This window comes from Gekko japonicus, unplaced genomic scaffold (genome assembly GCF_001447785.1).
Source record: "Gekko japonicus isolate JY-2015 unplaced genomic scaffold, Gekko_japonicus_V1.1 scaffold702, whole genome shotgun sequence".
NCBI lineage: Eukaryota > Metazoa > Chordata > Lepidosauria > Squamata > Gekkonidae > Gekko > Gekko japonicus.
Genome location: NW_015175377.1, coordinates 722,772 through 744,039, shown reverse-complemented (window position 1 = coordinate 744,039; position 21,268 = coordinate 722,772). Strand labels below are relative to the sequence as shown.

Sequence of the window (21,268 nt, the reverse complement as noted above, 5' to 3'; positions counted from 1 at the left end):
CTGTGCTCAGAAAGAGCCATTTAGTTTAGAAGAAGATGGAGGGTGAAAGATGGATCATGTACCAGTGATATGGGAATAAACTGACTGAGGACCTGAAATGTGTGGGAAGGGAACTGTGTGGGAAGGGAACTCTGTAAGAAGGGAAGATCAATATGTCCTTTATTCTATTCTGGATTAGTGCAACTGCATTCAAAGTTCCGGATTTATAAAAGCTGTGTTCACAAACCATGAAACAATTCTGTCAGTTCAAAAATTCAAGAGAAACATAAAGTAGGAATCTCAGAGGCTTTAAAAAACAAACTTTTAAGCAAATTTAAGAAACCGATCAGCATCACAAAGGGCAACAGAAATAAGACTTTTCACTAGTGAAACACTGATTATCCAAGCTCAAGTAAAAGCTTCTGTTTGATTGTGATGGTATTTCTAGCAAATGTTCATGTGGTACAAACTGGCTACGATTAACTTTTCCCCCCATTATTTCCTCTAAGTTTCTTGAAATCGGCATGATACAACATATGCCTACATTGCTGTCAAATTAATTCTAATCTGGTCCAAGCCTGCATCTGTTCACGGAAAAGCAGACTTCTGAGGCAGCCCTTCCGACGAAGCTCTTCACATGCAACAGCAAAGGAGGGGTCGCCACCGGTGTTCCCTCTAAGGTGAGTTAGTGTGAGCTAGCTCACAGTTTTTTAGCCTCCGGCTCACACATTTTTGTCTTAGCTCAGGAGGGATCGCTCCAGAGCAAGCTAATTTATGCAGTAGCCAAATCGCTCGCTCACAACTTAGTGCCAGTAGCTCACAAAGTAGAATTTTTGCTCACAAGACTCTACAGTTTAGAGGGAGCACTGGTCCCCACATTTCCAACAAAGTTGACTTCGTCTTTTCTGTAAGCCTCACTCTATTCAATTAAGCTCCAATGATCCCACATCAATATGGATGTTATTTAACAACATTAACTTTTCCATGGCACGGCCATGCGTTTCCAACAGCTAGATTTAACACGTTATCATCTGCATGACACAAAAACATTCCATCTAATTACAGATTCTGTCCCTGCTCTGATAAAACCTGACTGAATTATTGGTTATTTATGTTATTTCACTGTAGATTTTATGTACAGGCACACTTGTATACCCTGTGTTAGTAGATAAAAAAACTGTTCTCTGAACAGAAGGCTCTCTGGTGGGAGTCGACCAAAGAACTATTGTATCTGTAGCTACGTTTCCGGTTTCTGGTTTCCGCACTGAAAATACAGGCCGAAATAACATACTGTGTATAATTTACTCAAACCCTTACCCCTTAGACTGCTAGATATACTAAGATGAATTAAGTTAGATATAGTAAGATAAATGATGTACACAGAGATTTTATGAGGCTAATTAACTCTGCTTCTGTATGGCTTGTGAGCCGTAAAAAGACTGACGGGGTGACATCTTTCCTGTATTGCTTGAAATCTAACGTAGACATACCCTTGCATGCCAGCACAACTGCAGCAAAAGCGCAGGAATCTGTCTTTTTTATAACATGAAGAAGGCCCTAAAATAGCTTCCACAGAAGATTTTTTTTTAAATTTCCTGTTACATTATTCTAGAGGAGAGAACACAAAAAAGCAACTATCTCCACTTATAGCAGAGAACAGGTGCACAGAAAACACTCACAGACGGTCGCAGACCCTTGTGACTCTTGGGATTCTGACTCTGAGGAATATCATATCTGGCTGAGTGCACAAACCCAGGTATTTAATCAAAAGAAGTGCAAACAGAGGCTATGCATAGCCCTGAGGCATCTGCAGCCCAGCTTGAGGGACAGCAGACGAGGGAGCAACCAGCATTAGACTCAGATCCCCTGGGGCAAGTAACCCAGACTATTCAAACACACAGTGGGCTGTACACATGAGCCAACCCTCCATCTGCCTAGGAGACCCCGTCTTCACCTATTAAGCCTTGCCTGAAATGTCAAAGAAGGAGTGCCAGGAAACCATAGAATGCTGGGAAAGTCCTAGATCCAGGCTAGAAGAAGAAGAAGAGATTGGATTTATACCCCACCCTTCACTACCCAAAGGTGTCTCAGAGCGGCATACAAACTCCTTTCCCTTCCCCTCCCCACAACAGACACCCTGTGAGGTAGGTGGGGCTGAGAGAGCTCTGACAGAAACTGCTCTTTTTAAGGACAGCTCTTATCAGAACTACAGCTTGCCCAAGGTCATCCAGCCAGGTGCAAGTGGAGGAGTGGGGAATCAAACCCGGTTATCCCAGATTAGAGTCCATGCACTTAACCAGTACACCAAACTGGCTCTCACCTCCTTTTAGAATCCACTCCACATCAAATGGGAAAGGGTTTGGGTCAGACATCAGAATTTTAGGAATCAGCTGGACAGTGGAAGTAGCTGGTACAAAACATCTGCCTTGGAGCTACCCTCCACCTTGTCTCCAACTGACCCTTTTATCCTGATATGTACTGATCTGTTATTTAATTTCTATATTAATCAAATGGCTCAAGCCTTCACTAGCTCGGACATCCACCCTCCTAGATTACCATATGGACCATTTTCCATACTACTATATATAGATGATATGGCTATGTTATCTCACTCTAAAGTAGGGCTTAGAAAAGCCCTCCAGGACCTTACACTATATTGTAAGGAGGAATAGTTAACAATAATTTTTCAAAAGACCAAAATCCGTGTCTTTACCAAAAACTTTGTTAAACTCACATTACAGATTAATGGGCATGATATTAAGCAGGTAAAGTTTTCCAAATATTTAGGCACAGTTTTTCAGTCAACTGGTTAGTAGAAAGCTTCAATGGCCCACACTATCAAAACTGCCTTAAGAGCAATATCAGTCACCCTGAGATTCTTTTTTTTAATTAAAGGGGCACACATATTCCTTATGTGATCAAAGTCTTCCAGGACAAGGTGATTCCTCAGCTCATCTATTGGTCACACAGTATGTTTACACAAAGATTGGTGGCAATACAATCTAAATTCCTTAGATGCATACTTGGGGTCCCACAATGTGTTCCCAATGCCCTGGTATCAAGCAATATGCTTTTGGTTTAAACTTTAACCCTTCTGGATTAACTTCATTAATTCTTTCAGAAAATTTTGCTCATGCTGGGTAAGAGCTGTTGAGGAGAAGCTACCTTTCTGTGGGTTTGCTCCCCCAGGTCTGTGCCATCTTAGATTGATGGGAGCCAAAGAAAGAATTAAACACTAAATGTGGGATACAGCCCCATCAAGTAGACAGAGCACAGGCACAGTCTTATCCGGCAGTATGGAATCATGGTAAACACCTTGCTCCAGCAGTTATTTCTAACACCTTGCTCCAGCAGTTATTTCTATGTTTTAGAATACCCTAAATGGCAAAGAGCCTTCACCTTGGTCCTTTAATGTATTACCACCAGCTTTTTCAACATGTTTTCCCATGCCAATTGGACATGGTTGAAACAGTTAATCATGTGTTGTTGTAGAGACAATCATGTGTCTTTGTATAGGGACATTCAAACACACATAACTCCAATCTTATATTTTCCAGGCATTTTCCCTCCTCTTTTCAGATTGTTCTAACAAAATCCACTCTAAGGTGGCCAACTTTTGCGCCTCTGCTTGTTCAACAAGGAAGCAGCTAGTTAAGGCTTTTTATTAATTATGCCTGTACTACCGAAATTAACTTATTATGCGGCTTCAAAATTGTACCCTATGTAGATGTGCCTGGCTGTTCTATGATCATAACAAATACAGATTGATTGATTGATTTACTGATCTCTAGCTGTCCCTTACTGGCTCCTTCACAAAATGTCCAGCCTTTGGCTTTTATATCAATATTTCCTTAAAACAACCGGCAATGGTCATGCTGTTTATTACAGTCATGCTGTACATTGTGTCTTACAGACGCTTTTGTAAACAGCAAATCTTACTGATTTTGGATTGAAAGGAAGGACTAAATGGGAAACTAGAACAACATGATAGTTACAGGGTTTTTTAAAAAAATGCAGCATATTCTTTGCATTCATGCCATTTGAAACAGGCATTTGGCAAAGGCCATTTTTGTTCTGTTGGTTTCAGAAACACAAAGCAGGGGCTGCAGCTTGACATTAGAGCATCTGTGCAACATGCAGAACATCCCAGGTTTAATCCCTGTCAGGTGGTAGGCAGCGTGAAAGACTTCTGCCTGAGATGCTGAAGAGCTGCTGCAAGTCTGAGTAGACAATACTGTCCCTGATGGTCCTATTATCCAATTCAGTATAAGGCACCTTCACATGTGTTCATGTGGGCTGATTCCCTAACTCAGACTTAAGGCTGTGTTTTCCTGAACTCAGCATCTTTGAGGTCAAGTGTCAGAGCTAAGAACTAGAGCAGTGGCTTGAGATGTAGCATTTGCTGGAGCCTGGAAGGTGGCAGAACAAGATACTTCTCTGATCACCAGGGAAGACCATAAAATTAGGCTCTTTGTGCTTATCCTTGGTGCTAATCTACTTGGTTAACATTGCCTGTCCATTGCAAGGGCCTGTGCTGCAGGCTTCTCTTCCTTTCTGTACCAGCACTTGAGGTTCACGGTTCAAGCCGCAGAGCTCCTATCATTCATAAATTGCTCAGTGGCAGGGATTTGTATGCAAGCCTGGACACAGCAATAGGCTCTTGGAGCACAGGCTGGAGATCCTTGGAAACATGTCTGCCAGCTGAGTAAGATCTGGGCTGATTCCTTTCCTGTTGGGTGTGCCCAGAAGCAGGAGCCTCTTGGCCTGAGCAGAAAGGCAAGAGCCAAAGGGATCTTGGTCCTTCGCTTTTAGTCCATGGCCCGGAGTGAGTCAGCTCAATAGATCCAGGACCAACCCAAAACGTGGTGTACTGTACTCTTTGGAATTTGTTCATTTAAATGATATGCCTCTATCTTTCATTTTTATTTTTGAGTCCCCACTGGGGAGAACTCTAAGCGAACAAACAATAGCTACAACAACGCTAAACAGACCCTATTCAGCAGGCTCCATCTCCTGACTCTAATCCCAAGTCACAATTTTGTAACTGATGCCAGCTGGGAGTCTTCTGCCCATCCTGCCTTGCAACCTTTCCTGGACTAACTTATGTTGGTGGTGTCAGCCTTCAAGCTCCAGTGACTTCTTATTACTAAAGAGCTTGCTTTGTCCCTCTTTTGTACTTCTCATACATCTTCTGTTACTCATTGGCAGAACTTCAAGGTCTAGTGAGCTACCCTGCTCCCCTCAAACCCATTTTTGTCTCTAAGAGGGAGGTCACAATGCTGAGCATGCATGCTGTTCCATGAATGGATAGCAGGTGTTTCCAAAGCCACTGATCCAGGGTGAAGTAATGGATACACAAAAAAACAAAACAAAACCCTGTCTCACATGAGTACACTCAAAAAACACCTACAGCACAGTGATTCTGTTGGACAGAGTGCCTGGGCAGCTGACCGCTGACAAATGGATTGGTAATGAACGACGGATGACAAGCTCAAACTGAAACGAGTGTGAAACAAAATACCAATTATTTATAACAGGTGTGGGCAATGTGTATGTAGCCTGTGGCCTTGAGGCATAGTTGCGAAGCACTTAATAGACTCCTCACGATCACAAAGTTCCTCTCTTTCCTTGTTACAGAAAGCAGGCTGGTTTATATGATGAAAATGCAAAAATATTTTAGAGACAGGTGTTCTTCCCTTTTGGTATTATGAGTCCATCTCTTCTCCCCCTCTGAAACTTGCAATTAACGTAGCTGTTAAAAACTGCAGGAAGGGAATTTCTTCCAATCACATGTCTAGTAGCCAGGCACTAGACGTTTACTTCCTGTCCCGCCAGGACCATTGTTTGAGAAAGAAATGCAGGTGGCTTGAGTGACACAGCACAGAATCATCCTGCCCTGGGAATCAGGTGACTCCCCCCCAGCAGTTAATCTTGTGTCACTGCCTCCTATAAAGCCTCCAAGATCTACTGCATTCTTTCAGTCTGGGCAATTCATCACTGTGGAAGGCCAATAGCTAGCCTTCTGTACTTCAATTTTTTAAAAAGCGCCTGCTGGCACTCAGACAGAAGCATCTAAAATGGCAACAGGATGAAGTCAACAGTGATAAAATAGTATCAAGACCAGTTGATTCCTCTAAGAACAAGATAGCTATACGCTGAAGACAGATTGCATCACCTGTCACCCTGCTTTGAATGTTTGACAAGTAATGGCTAGGAACACACTTTTGAAATCAAAGTAATGTAAGGGTCTAAAACACTCAGGTTGCTGGATATGAACAGGAAGTCTGCTAAAGATTCTGTTTTCCCCCTTCAAAAATGTATATTGATACTATAGTTAAAGGTGAGGCAGCAGGAAATTAATAACCTGAAAACCCATAAAGCGAACATTGAAAACAAATTCTGAAGCCAGAAGAAGGCTTTTATGCTGTGCATTAGAACAAAACCAGTCCCTATATTTAATTTTCCTACCTTTTGCTCTACCCTCAGAAACTGAGCAAGTTCCTCGACGGTGAGGTGATCTTTCTTATCACTGTAGCTTAGAAGCAGCAAGTAGAGGTCGCGTCTTAATGACATCATCTTGTAAAACACGGAAAATTCTTCAAAGGTTAACGTTCCTTGGTTCTCATCTGTGTCAGCCTCCTGAGAAACAAGCATAACCAAATGTCTGTGCTGGGTGAATGGGAATGAAGTAGCAGGGCAGAATATTTACCACAGGAAACAATGTCGATCCACTTGAAACATTCTTACAAAGCCATAATTTGCACCAATTACACTTTAGAGCCCAAATAATGGCTTGAACTTCCAAATGTACAACCAACACATGTCATGATTTACCGTCACTAATCTGCTTTCACCTTCCATCCTCTCAGCTTCTTGAACTCGCTCCAGCCTCTTGTTGGCAAAATGATGGACGCAACTTTAACTGGGCAAGTCAGATGTTATATCAAATCAATGACAGCAGAAACCATGATTTGCAGAACACCTTCTGATTCTGGAGTGCCGGCAAATTACAAACCAATTCAGAGATCATGGCCAACCCTAGTGAAGCTCCCTAAACCACAGCTGACAGGGCATCTTAAATGCATGACTGCTTCAAAACATCACCTCATCCAAAAGCCTAGATTTGATGTTGATGTTGTGGTTTTGTTTACTTACTTCATTTACACCTCAGTTTTCTCTCCATTGGGAACCCAAAGCAACTTACGTCATTCTCCTCTCCTCCATTTCCCCCCACAAACCCTGTAAGGTAGGTTAAGCCTGAGAGTATGTGACTCGTCCAAGGTCACCTGGAAAGCTTTCAAGGCAGCATGGGAATGGGAACCCAGGTCTCCCAGATCCTAATCTAATACTGCCACCCTTCCACATGCCAGCAATCTGTATTCCTTATTTATTTAGAAAATTTGCATATTGCCTCCCCAGACTTGCTCCAGACAGCTCATAATAAAACAAGAGAAAGCAAAGACAATAAAAACAATAACAGATCATACCACTAAAAATGTATCAATAAAATTATCCAAGTCAATTTGGGGGGGGGGGAATGCCAATAAAAACAGTCAATATAAGGGAGCCAGGATATAAAAACACGTAAAATGGAGCAGCCTAAAATGATACTGATAAATCAGCCTCCAGGCTAGGAACATAGGTTTAAAAGGATGGAACCCCTGAGTTAAAAAACTGGGAAAACAAAAAATGTTTTATCCTGCTGCCTAAGAAAAAGTAAAGTAAGCCACTAGGCAAGCCGCAAGGTGGAGGGCATTCCAAAGACAAAGTGACACCACCAACAAAGCCCCTTCTCTGGGGCTGGATAACCAGTGGGCTGAGAAATATGGGAGGAAGCAGTCTTTCAAATATTCAACAGGGAATACATATTTGATTATACCACATGTATCCATGCTCACAGCATTTGCAGTAAAAAAAAGGGGGGAAAAAGCAGTGGCCAGCCTTCTGGTTTTTAAGGTCCATGAGAACAGTGCTGCCATTTTAACGTGACTTAAAACTGCAGTAGGCCGAGGCACTTGTCCCCCCCCCCCCCCGCACACCTTATCGAGTACTAAAATGACTCCCTCCTCCCCTGTAGCTGTTTCAGCACTTGATAAGGCACACTGGGGTAAACAAGAGTGCTGCACTGTGGGCCTGATCAGGATTGGGCCCTTGCCGCATTTTTAAATCACTTTAAGATAGCTGTAGCATCTTCCTGGTGGCAACAAGGGCACAATCACATCTAGTTTGGCCCTGACTGACTGCTGTGCTGAAAATGAATAGCCCCAAGTGGTTCCATGATACCAAACAGGCACTAGTCCTATACAGACGTAACTATTTCAGGTATAAAAAAATGGATTTTTAAAAATTTTCCAACAAAGAAGGATTTTATCTTAGATAAGGACACAGAGTAGTATGTGTGTGTGTGAGAGAGAGAGTACTGCAGGTTTTATGCAGTGCTGGTCTTTCTCTGTTTCTATGGGCACCTCTGAAAATTATCCCAGGCTTCTTTCACCTGTCTCTACCTGGCCTCTCTCTAGAAGTTATTAAACAATAAGGAAATTTCTTGATACCTCTGTCACAAAGTCCCTTCCAACTGTGAAGAAAAATTAGCCAGACCTTGGGTCAGGGCCGTATCGAGACAGTTTTACTTAAAATTTCTTTGTGAAAGAAAAAGTGCAGCTGATACCATTCTCACTAGAAGCCTTGACAGGGCAAGCCTGGTTTACCTCACACCCAGGGAAAAGTGGATGACCTGTGCATGGCATGCACTACCAAAAGAGGAAGGGAAAGCTTGGGGTTACAGCTGATAAAGTTTAAAAAACACTGACCTACAACATGACCCTAACCACTTTGATGCAAAAGTAAATCTCACAGAATGGGGAAGTACTTCCAATTAAATGTGCATAATGGTGCAGTCTCAAAGCCACATGCTTCTCCCCTATTCCAATGAACTTCAAGCACAGGAGGAGGCCAGCATAAGGCGCTACACCGACAGAGGAGCCCTGCCGAGATCTACTGATTTCAATGAGAAGTCATGCCGAGACTTCTCTGTGGAGGCCTCATAGCTCTGTAAACAGCATCCGATTCCCTCCCAGTTATTTCATCCAAGGGCTAATTGGCTCCTGATGAGAAAATCAGCATAACGCTACACGCCTGAATCTTCAATCAACATGAAAAAGCAGCCGCAACCATTTCACTCCTATTGCCAAAGTGTTCCTGAGACCATGACGAGACCACAACAACAGCAGGACTCAGTGCAGACCAAATTTTGACACTAAATTCACCCTTGATTGCTGTTTGTGGCAGTCCTCAGGGAAGAAAGAGTACTTACTGTGTGTTATTATGGGGGCTGCTTAAAAAAAAAAGCTTAGAGCATCTGCTTAAGAGGATTTGCTTGGGATTTACAAAACATTTCACAGCAGTTCTTCCAAAATACATTCTTTTTTATGTATGAAGGTTCCCACAGTAACTGAGAGGAAGTCTGCTTTCACTACTGAGGACTGAGTAGCTGAACAGAATCCACTCGAAGAGAGAAACGGCTAAATACAAGTCCCATAGCACCTCAGAGACCAACAAGATTTTCAGGGTATAAGCTTTCAAGAGTCAAAGCTTTCTCTGTTAGATATCTTTGACTCCTGAAAGCTTATACCCTCAAAATCTTGTTGGTCTCTTATGGAGTTACAGGACTCGAATCCAGATCTTTTACTGCAGATCAACATGACTACCCCTCTGCAGTTATCAAAGATGAAAAGTTATATTTCTAGAAATGCTAGATCAGAGTCCAGTAGCACCTTAGATACCAACAAAATTCTTTTTTTAAAAAATAAAGGTTTTATTGACTCCCCTAAAAAGGGGAGGTATTTCGCTTAAAAGAAGAAATGGGAAGGGTAGACAGTGGGGGAAAGAGAAAGCTGAGTGATATATAAACTGGTAAATTAAACTATTAGTAATGTCCAATTAATCTTCTTGGGCTTCTTCTGTGTGTTGTCAAACTTCTTTTTTTTAATCCGGTCACATGAAGTTCTCTGTTAGTATGTTAGTAATGTTCCTTTGAGTTTCTGTTAATAAAAAAAGCCTCTTCTGGGCACATTCAGAACCGCTTCTTTGCGTGCTGGGTACTTTTACTATCGCTGATGTGGAGGAGCTTCCTCTGTTGTCTTCTCCTTCCGGCTTGTTAGATCCTCCTTCGGGTTGCTGTTAACAATCTCAGTTCATGCACTGTAAATCCTCTTCCTTGCTTGCCATTACTGGAGGTCCCCAGCTTTGAGAATGGTATTAATTTCTTCGCTTTTATATCCGCTCCCAAAACTCTCTACTGGGTCCTCCTCGCAACTGTTGACTCATATAAGCGCTTGCCAGGCACTCTTCGCTGTCAAAGTTCAAACTTCTCCGTTTTACAAAACTCCCGTCGGATTCACAGCCATAACAGTCCAAACATTAAATAGCCGGCTCTCACACACAAGTAAACGCCCAGACGGAAGTCCCTCCCTTCTTTTCCGCTCGCTTTTGCCCAGCTCCGACATCTTTTCTTTTTTGTTTACTTTTAGAAAGTTCTTAAAATGTGCTCCAGAGAGACAAAACTTTTTCTCGCTTTGTTTCAAATACATCAAAGGAAAACATCACTGTCCGCTCAATCCATTCCCCCCCTCCTTTTCTTTTTCGCTTGTACAAATGGAGGATTAACCTCCTCGCCTTTTTCGCTGGATACCAACAAAATTCTTGAAGTATCAGCTTCTGAGAGTCAGAGTTCCCTTCGTCAGAGCTTTGACTCTACAAAACTTGTACCCTGGAAACTGGATTGGTCTCTAAAGGTGCTACTGAAATTGAATCTAGCTCTTCTACCACAGACCAACATGGCTACCCTTCTGAAACTACCTTCTAGCAAGGGCTTGGGGGGGGGGGGTGGAGTCACCTTTGACTTTATAACCAGACTCTACAAAATACACACCATTGCTGAAGCATTCTTGTAAGAACATAAGAGAAGCCATGTTGTATCAGGGCAATGGCCCATCCAGTCCAACACTGTGTCTCACACAGTGGCCAAAACCCAGGTGCCATCAGGAGGTCCACCAGTGGGGCCACATCTTCAGAAGCCCTCCCAACTGTTGTCCCCCAAGCACCAAGAATATGGGGCATCACTGCCCAGGACATAGTGCTCCATCTATACCTTGTGCCTAATAGTCACTGATGGACCTCTGCTCCATGTGTTTATTCAATCACCTCTTAAAGTAATGTGAGCCGCCCTGAGCCTGCTTGCAGGGAGGACGGGCTAGAAATACAACAAATAAATAAATATAAAGCTGTCTATGCTTGCGGCCGCCACCACTTCTTGCAGAAGTGATCTCACCAATGTTGTATTTATTATATCACTCATCAAATGCATCTTCTAGGTTTGGACATTTATTTGGTGGCACAGTAACCGCGACAGCAATGGAATCATTTGGGCAGAAGCCTTTACCCATTTCCAGACTAGTGATGGAGTTAAGTGTGGATGCACTAGGAACACCACCAATGTGTGAAAAAGCCGCTTTCAGATTTGTGCAAAAACATTCCTCTTTGAAGGAGACAGAGCCTGGTGTTTTATTGGAGCCAAGCAGAGAAGTGTCCTAAGCTGTAGGCTGTCAAGAGCATAATGAGACAGCATTTTTCTTTGGTTCCAGCTTATCTCCAAATGGTTTATATTATTGAAAACCCAAACATTAGTTGGCAAGCATCAGGGGTGAGAACAGAGAAACAGATGCCTCTGGCTATACAAATGCAACTGTTAGTGCTGGTTAACAAGAACATGCTTTATCCCTGTGAGTTTTTTTAAATATAAAAAATATAAAATACATAAAAGCCTGCCTTGCACCATTATTAGCATCACCATTACACCCAAGACGATGCAGCTCTCTTGTTACAGTGCAAAGCTAAGTATACTCAAGGAGAGCGCCAAACAAGCCCCAATCAAAGAGGAAAAGAGGCTGTGTACCAGCAACACTTTGTGGATGTTCTGCTTAAAGGAGGCCCGCAGTCATGATTTTGCTGCTTGTGGGGCAAAAATTTTTCTGGCGGGGCTGAAGTTCTCAGTGCAGAAAGAAAAGCCATTTACCCAATAGAAAGCTGTTACCGGGATTGATCTCTAATTGCAAGCTGTCAACCACTTTAGATGACAGTTCTCAGCTGCTGCAAGTTAATCACTTCTGCCAGCCTAAGCAACAATTCTGATAGCAAGTGGCCAGGTGGAGGTGATGACTTCTAGAGTCAAGAAAGTTAACACACAGGCAGGAAAACTCTCTTAAAGGAGACCAGTTTACTGACACAGAGTTAGAAGGGACCCTAGAGGTCATCTATTCCAACTTCCTTGCTCAGTGCAGGAATTCGTCAACTACAGCCCCTCCCCACTCTGCTTAAAGGAGTGCATGCCTTTAAAAAAAGGTTTTTTTTAAATGACTGAAAAATCATTTACAGGAGAAATTCTTGTGGGGCTGTGCCTTTAAGAAAGGGGGCAGAACCCCCAAACACCCCTCCATAGCTACAGGCCTGGTCGAAAGACTTCAACTCAACTGTTACAAATATGTCCACAAGAAAGTTCTGGTATTCCCAGCTGAGCATTTTAGTAGTAAACAGGACACACAGGAACACAACTTTATATGTACACACACAAGCTATACTCTTTCACTCATGCAGACTGTGCCACCCATGTACAGACTACAACCCCCCACATCCCCTAAGCTGTCAGTACAAGGGAACAGAACAGGGAGCATGCAGATGTCAGTGGCTTGAATGAAGCAACAACTCCAGGATTTGGGGGGGGGGGGAATACACTGGCAAGGATATCCTTTGTAAAAGCAATGTGTTTTATTTTTAAAAGCTACAACTGAAGGAGAGAAGTTAGCTTAAAATGCATCAGGAGTTCTGGAATTTCTTCAAGAAATCCTAATCTGGACTGGCCATATTACTGGACAGTTGCTGGCTTCTGATTGCACAACGAAAGAAGGAGCCCAATTACTTTCAGTGAGACAAATGGTGAAAGAGGCATAGCAAAATGCAAGTGACGCCCAAAGGGAACTTGGTCTGACCATGATTAAGCCCTGGCTTCATCACCAAGCATACCAAGATCTCAGTGTCCAGTCTGCAATTCATTAAGTGTTATAATTCCTTGTGGGAGGGACTCTGCCAGATGTTAGTAGTCCAGTCAGAGCCAAACACTGACATGATATGACAGGATTAGCCTGCTCTTGTTGCCTCCCTCTCTGGAAACACAACTACATGGAGGGACGTGTCTATTCATTAATTTTGCTCAGTAACTTCAGGTTCCTATTTCAACAGTCTGACAAACAGTGAAAGAACGGAAGCTCACCTGAAACATTTGTCTTACTTTTCGCCGGGGTAGGCTGACGTTCAGCTTATGCATCAACTGATGGATCTCTTCAATATTTAGCAAACCGTCACCATTCTTGTCTGCTTCCTCAAAGGTCTGCTTCACCCAAGTGCACAAAAGTTAAGGAAAGGGTAAACTGCCTACATCACAGGTTTGTAGATCCACTTTGCAATTACTGGAAAATGCAAGGAAGTATTTTTAACGTGTGTGTCTGTGTGTGCGTGTGAGCTTTCAACATGCGATGCATTTCCCCAAAGATTCAAGACTGTGTTATTTATTTATAATATTTCTAGACCACCTTTTCAGAACACTCCTTGAGGCTCCTTACAATTACTTCTTCTTGAGTTACAAATGCAAAACAAGGGGGAAGAGGGGGACATTTATTTGGTTTTTTTATGACATTTACACTGAGTCTGAGCAACAGGTCATGTCCTGCTGACACTTCTGCCAGCAGAATTCTCCCATCTCTCCCTTCCACTGAAGCCCCACTGGTCTCCTCAAAACACTACTCTGGGGAGGGGGGGGTCTTTAAGAATAATTTTGGGAGAGCTAAATGGGGGTTTGCCACAGGAAGAGGGAACGGATGAATACGGGCCCCTTTCATGTCACTGGCAGAAAACCTGGGCCTCTAACGCATTGTGACTTCTACTTTTCACTCTCTCAGAGTATTTTTAAAAAAGCATTAGGTCACCATGTTTGGGTAGCTAAAGACTGGCCATTTTTGCAGATGGCTGCATCCTAAATGATGTTAGAGAAGGCTTAATTACTGCTGATTAAAATCAACTTACAGTGCCTTTAATTGGCTGTCTTGTTAGTCTCCACTAGCCAGTTAAAGAGCAATCTTATGTTTTGCTAGTATATTGAGCGTGAACGTGTGAGGCAAAAATCTTACTCTAATCAAATGAGAGATGATCATTCAGCCTTTCTGAATCCCTCACCATTCACAGGTCACTGTAGACTATTACAGAGGAACTCTGGACCATACATTAGCCTTTTTAGATTCACTCCCTCCTTGTGGCAAACCATTTTTGAAAAGGAAGTGCCTGGAAATTTCTAAACCCTGATTTAAAATGAACTTGGAATGATATAATAGTGATCACCTAAGGCCTCTTCAACTATGTCAATTCAACCACCTTGCACAGCATGCCAATGGTCCAGCTAGACCAGCATTCAGTTGTCAACCATAACTAGACAGAAGGCGTGAGAAACACACCAACCCTCCCATTTGATCCCAGCATCCAGAAATCAGATGTATGCCATCTCTAACAAAAGCGCCTCCATTTTAGCCAACGTTTACTGAAACCTTGTACGAATGCATCGAATCCTTTTTCTAAAAATCATTTAAGCTACTGGCTGCAGGCACGTGACCAGCTAGTGCATTATGTAAGTTAATGATGTGCTGTCTGAAGAAATGTTTGCTTCCAATATGACCTGAATCTACCCCAAAGGAGCTTCTTTAGGTGACACCTGAGCCCCTGAAAAATTCTAGCAATACATGAGAGAAAAATCTCAACCTCAACACACTCATGAAGCTACCTTATACTGAATCAGACCCTTGGTCCAGCATTGTCAGTAGTGTCTACTCAAACTGGCAGCAGCTCTCAGGATGAGATCTTTCACATCACATATAACCCAATCCTTACTGGCAATGCCAGTATTGAACCTGGGACCTTCTGCATGCCAAGCAGACACTCTGCCACTGACCCACAGCCCCCTTCCTTCTTCCACACTATCTCAGAACATTTATTACATTCTCTTGTTTGTCATCTTCCTCTCTCCACTAAAAATCCAACCGTCTTTAACCCTCACAGACAAGACTCATCTCCTTGGTGGTTTTAAACTGCTGCTTCTTTCTTCCTTCTCCAGCCCTTCAGTTTTCCCACTCTCACTACTTCCTCTTCTTGTCAACCATTTAATTGCACCAAATCTCTGTCCTACTGGTTCGCCTTTCCTTTCTGACTTCAGCCGTCTAACAGATAAATCCCTCTTTGTGAATCCCTGTCCCCTGGTGGCTTCTGTTCTGCTCTGACTCCAACTGGAACTGTTACAGGGGCCCTTCCGCCCTCCGGCCTCCCATCTGCCAGAACTGATAACGCAAACAAGGCTTGAAGGAACGTTTCAGCACAAACGAATGCATGGCAGCCACGCGCAGCCGCTCCAAAAGTCAGGGATAAATATAGAAAGTGCAGAAGGAGTTTATGGAGCTTGTAATTTGCCGCAAAAGGTTGGTAAGTGTTTCTCTGCCTTCTAACAGTCAAAGCTGAATTATGGAAACCAGAATTATGCACGAAGCAAGGTCCACGCTTTCCCAGCCCCTCTCTCCCCCACCTGCTTCCCAGGCCACTAATTCTGGGTCTGGGTACCTGGTTTCCCCATGTCAGAAAAGCTTAAACTGAATTATGGCTGGGATGCACCACAGTGTGGATAGAACAATTTTCACCTATGGAGTGTGACTTTCTCACCTTCCCCCTTCTGCTGTAGACCAAATCCACCAGTGTTCTTTCTGTGCCCCACCCCGGGAGGAGAGTTTAGGGGCATTTTGGGCTTCCAGAGGAGGGAGAGCGGAAGAAGTCATTCTGTCCATAGAAACACTCTGGTGGAGCCAAACCTCTCTCTTTGTAAAGTGTGGGGGGTTTTTTAATCTCCGGTTTTGGAGTATGTTTTACCATGTCTGTTTCTTAGCTTATATGAGGCCAAAATGGTCCTTCCTTGGTCCTTTCCTGGATTTTTTTTTCTAGTTGCTTTTTGTTTGTTTGCCTGTAATCCAGTTAACCCAGATCTAGCTTCAATTTGCTTCTTTGTTCAAAAGTTCAGTAGACTCAGATAGATTCTTCTCTCAGCTCAAGACATTTTGTAACAGGCAATCCTAGCATGTGTGTGCCCCACACACACCATCCCTGTTTCTGACAATGAAAAATAATAACCAAATAATGTTGGCCTAATGGATGGCCACAATGTTAAGCCACTCCTATGGAGATGACAATTCTCAGGAAATCCTGTCCACTCATCACAAAAACCAAGCTTTGATTTAAACGCTATTTCTGAGTCTTTCTGGGATTAACAAATGTGACAGTAAGCAGGCAGTTGATGTGGTAGGCTTCATCTGAGGTAAAAACCAACAAAACTGTTATATGACTACAGGAAAGGGCATTACTCAATCCGCAAATGAAAAGGCATACTTGAAGGTACAAAAAAACCCTGTATGTTATAAGTGGGACAGAGCAGACATTGTACCTCAAGAAATACCCCCGTGCTGGAACAAAGAAAGCCAGCTAACTGAAAGCCAGAACACAATCTTGAAAGGATATTGATCATGAGTCCGCTGTCTTTTAGCAAGAGAGTCTTCATCACTTATCCCAGCCATCAGGTACTTCAGTCCAGTGATCCAGGTCCGAGCTTCCTCTGGGTTAGAGGTGATCAGATCTAGAGACTCCATGTGGTTCCCATGATAAATGGTAAAGCAGCAGCTTGGATCAAAGTGGCCTTCAGCATGGCGGTGGAAGATTTCTGACTGCCGGCCTTCGGTGACTTTGTAAATGGAATCAATTACAACTGCAAAAGAGAAAGCAGAGACCAGAAAAAACAAAGGGGCTCAGACAGTCAGAGAGAGAGGGGGCGCTTTGCTTTTTAAAATGGCAACTCATTCATTCCTGTATTCATCAAGAATAGTACCATGGTTCCCTCACCAGTACATGCTTGAGTGTGCATGTGGCAAGCCTCACATGCCCTCCGGAGGTTTCTATGCTCTCTCATAGTCAGAACAATGCTCTGAGACCCTTTTCCAGCTACACTTTAAAGTGAGTGTACGACGAATGGTTTTCTAATGTCTGTACATGAACTACAAGGACAGGACTCAGAGAGCTGCTGATGCTATAGGTCAACAGCTCCAGCGGCCCTGACACAAGCTCCAGTATCCATCTCACTCCTCAGCTGGGGGACACTTCACAATGGAGACAGCAGAACAATTTATTATTAGTTAAAAAGTGGGGAGGAGGGGAAAGGGCCTGGAAAAGCTTTCAGAATAGCCCACAGAAATAGAGAAGGAGCAGCGTCCCACAAAATCTGAACTTCTCACAGTCGGTTCAAAACCACTATTGGCTATTACTTGCCCACAGATGCAGAGTGGCATCTCTGTGCCAAAATCTGAAAAGAACAAGTTCAGTTTTATAAAAGGTAAAGGTTCCCTTGCTCGAAAGCCAGTCGAATCCGACTCTAGGGTTGCGGTGCTCATCTCCGTTTCAAAGCCGAAGAGCCAGCGCTGTCCGAAGACATTTCGGTGGTCATGTGGTCAGCATGACTAAACACCAAGGCGCACGGAACGCTGTTACCTTCCCACCGAAGTGGTACCTATTTATCTACTTGCAATTTCTTGCTTTCGAACTGCTAGGTTGGCAGGAGCTGGAACTAGAGACAGGAGCTCACCCCGTCTTGTGGCACCCGGGTCTTGAACCACTGAACTACTGACCTTCCACAGCCTGCAGTTCAGCGTCTTAACCACTTGAGCCACCGCAGCTCAGTTTTATACCTGACAGTTTATATATGAGGACTGTTATCAGGACTGTACGTCCTTGGTGCTGTGCATCCAGCTGTTCAGGGTTGAGCTATTGGTTCTCAGCAACACTAACAGCGTGTTTCTTCTGAGTAGCTTTCTGAGGAAACTAGGTGGCTGCAACCAGCAGCAATTGTAAGAGTTAAGGCGCAGGAAGCCAGTTCTGCCCCCTGTTCCTTGAAGTGCAGAGTCCCTGCCCTAATAACATAAGAACATAAGAGAAGCCAATGCTGGATCACGCCAATGGCCCATCCAATCCAACCACTCTGTCACACAGTGGCCAAAAATACCAGGTGCCATCAGGAGGACACTAGAAGGACTCCCCCAGGCACCACGAATACAGTGCATCACTTGCTCCAGACTGAGAGTTCCTATCTGTACCTTGTGGCTAATAGCCACTGATGGACCTCCGCTCCATATGTTTATCTAACTCCCGCCTGAAGCTGCCCATGCTTGTAGCCACCGCCACCACTTCACGAGTTCTTGTATTGTGAAAAAGGGAGAAAAGTACTTCTTTCTCTGCCTGCTCTGTTCCATGCATAATCTTATAAATCTCGATCATGTCACTCTCAGATGTCGTTTTTCCAAGCCAGAATGCTCAGAGGGCTCTGTTTTCAACATAAGACAGAGGAGCACAAGAAGGGATCACAATCTGAACTTACAAAGAACTCACAGGCCCCTTGAAGTACACCTGCATGCAGACCTCAATTTGGGAAACAGTAGTCTGGGAGGTTGAATACCAGCTTTGTTTTAAAGGGCTCTGCAGATGGTTTCTTGTCTAATAGCATTTAAATCCTGTATACGAAGATATAGGATTTTTAGTGAAACTTTTCATACAGATACATTGGGATGGAGCCTGCTGATTCTTTCCCACCTCCCCCTTCCTGTAGAAATCCCCTAAGATGCCTACAAGGCTGATGCTGGGGGGGCTACCTGGACAAAATGCCCAGACCCAAGGAGAGAGCAGTGAGAAGGGCAAGCCTGGCAAAATCACCTTTACCTTTCTCTCCTGCCAACAGACTAGGAAGACTGGAGGAGATTTTTCTCAAGTTACCTCTCCTTGGTGCAGCCTCCCAGGCTGTGTGGTTGTCTGTCCTTCTGGGTGCTACAACCTCCACTATCAGCATTTTTGGGGGGGGGGGGGGTTCTCAAGGGGTTACTGAAGGAAGGGAGAGTGCAGTAAAGATCCACATCCATGAGCACCCTTACACTTGTGTTGCATCCGATCCAGTGTAGTACAGTGGGCAGAGTGATGAAGTAGGATCTGGGGATCCCAAGTTCAAATCCTCACTCTACCAAGAAGTTCATTTGGTTAACCTGGTCCCAGTCATTCCCTCTCAACATAACCTACCTCAATGTGTTGCTGTGATGAAACGAGGAAGGGAAGAACTATGTAGGGGCAGGATAAAGATATGAGAGTCCAATAAAGAGGATCTAACCCCGTATGAACCATGGGCCAACACCTGTCTTAAAACTCCTAACCAAAGTTAAGGCTGGAAAGGGGGAAGGCAGTTGCTGGCAATACAACATGTGAAGCAGCCCTGTCTGAAATGACAGAATCCAAACGGGCATGCACAGAAAGACAGAACCTACTTTTTGCTTTTTCACTCTTCCTAGATGGCCTCCATCTGATGCAAGTCCTGTGTTCATCAAGGTAGAAAAGACGCACAAGGCCTTTGGCTCCGTTCTTCAGTTTAACCATCTGAGTCCCAGACTGCATTACACTCATACATCTTTCAACTGAAAAAGAAGATTAAAACAAATTAAAACTAAAATATCTTTTTTTGCTCATCTGGATTTTTATTTAGGAGAACAAGAGCATTATCGGCAAAGGAACTATTGCATAATCTCCATGAATGTTCACTTTAGGTGAAGAAAATTTGGGGATTAAGACTTTTACAACATTAGAATTAAAGCTATCATACCAATTATAATTAGTCTACAGAGGATTCATTTTATTCTCCAAAACAGCAGTATATTCTTGATGGGGATTGTATCAGATACCCCAAAACTGGATTTCATAACTGTAAATTCAAAACTTTACAGCCCTTCTGGAGTCCAGAAACCAGAGATATTTAAACCCTATGCTTTAATCTTTCGAAAATGCAGTCAATTTTTAACACAAATATATAAAAACAGCATCCTGGAATAGCAATTCAATAAAGTATCTATATATCTAATACCCAAGTCGCCCCGTCTGTGCGGATCACTAAATCCGCGCTCCGGGGCGACCTGAAGGGCAGGGAGAGTTTTGTGCACTCTTGGGGCAGTCCCCAGGGGTGCACAAAAATCTAAAAACTAAAAAAAATTATCGGGGGGATATTTAAATCCCCCCGAAAGTGTCAGAGCGTCCGTGCGCATGCGCACGTAACGCTCTGCGGAGGCCGCCGCCGCCATTTGGAAGGCGAGTGGCGAGCAGGGGGGGCAGAGCGGCGAGCGGCTCGCCGCTTGGCCCTCGGCTCAGAGCCGGTGTGGGTGGGTGGGGGTGCCGAGGGTCTGTTCTTGGGGGGGGGGAGACAGAGAACGGGGGAAAGACAGAGACGGGGGGGAAGAGAGAGAACAGGGGGAGAGAGAGAAGGGGGGAGAGAGAGAAGGGGGGAGAAGAGAGAGAAGGGGGGAGAGAGAGACAGAGAGAGAGAGAGACTGGGGGGAAGAGAGAGAAGGGAGGAAAGAGAGAGACCCCCCGCGAGTACCGCGGGTCCCCCCCTTGTTTTATGATATTTCTCATTAACATTGAATACATAATACTGAAAACATGGGCATTTGCCCAGGCTATCCAGTTGACTGGCATTTATACATTGTGCCATTTGCTTCTTAAGCTCTGAAATGCCCTTGATGTGAATTTCTGTTGTGCCTTTTTATTGCCTATTGAAGCTGTCATACTGCATTTTCTGCTGCAATTTTATCTTTTAACCACCCACTAGAGTTATTTTGATACAATTTAACATTGCATTTTTAATCCTTTTATATTACTTTTATTGATTTGATCTTGGTTTATTGAATTTTTAGTGCTGTAAATTGTTCATGTTTAGTACTTTAATTTATGCATGTATTTCTGACAACATTTTTTCAAAAAATCACAGGTATGATCCAGGGAAAATTAAGCCTCTTTCAGTGCCACTGATGCCAGTGGTAACATTTTTTACTTATTCTCTTCAATATTCAATAAGACAAACAGACTAACAAAATCAGTGAAATATGCAAACTATCAGCATCCATAATAGTTAGGGTTGCTACCTCCAGGTGGGGCCTGGAGATCTCCTGCTACTACAACTGACCTCCAGACAATAGAGATCCGTTTCCCTGGATAGCATGGCTGCTTTGGAGGATGGATTCTATGGCATTATGCCTTCCTGAGGTCCCTCCCCCTCCCCAAACCCCGCCCTCCCCAGGCT

General features: G+C 43.6%; 1 protein-coding gene across 1 annotated transcript in view; it reads right to left on the bottom strand.

Moving 5' to 3' along the window:
• Positions 1-19,605, bottom strand: part of PLCH1 (phospholipase C eta 1) — a 97,125-nt gene extending 77,520 nt beyond the window's left edge. The window contains exons 1-4 of the mRNA XM_015425539.1: positions 19,467-19,605; positions 16,633-16,876; positions 13,304-13,433; positions 6,448-6,618 (exon numbers count right to left, since the gene is read on the bottom strand). Coding sequence (XP_015281025.1) covers positions 6,448-6,618; positions 13,304-13,433; positions 16,633-16,876; positions 19,467-19,602 — 681 coding nt within the window. The 5' untranslated portion in view covers positions 19,603-19,605. The remainder of the gene's footprint in view (positions 1-6,447; positions 6,619-13,303; positions 13,434-16,632; positions 16,877-19,466) is intronic.
• Positions 19,606-21,268: the final 1,663 nt, after the last annotated feature.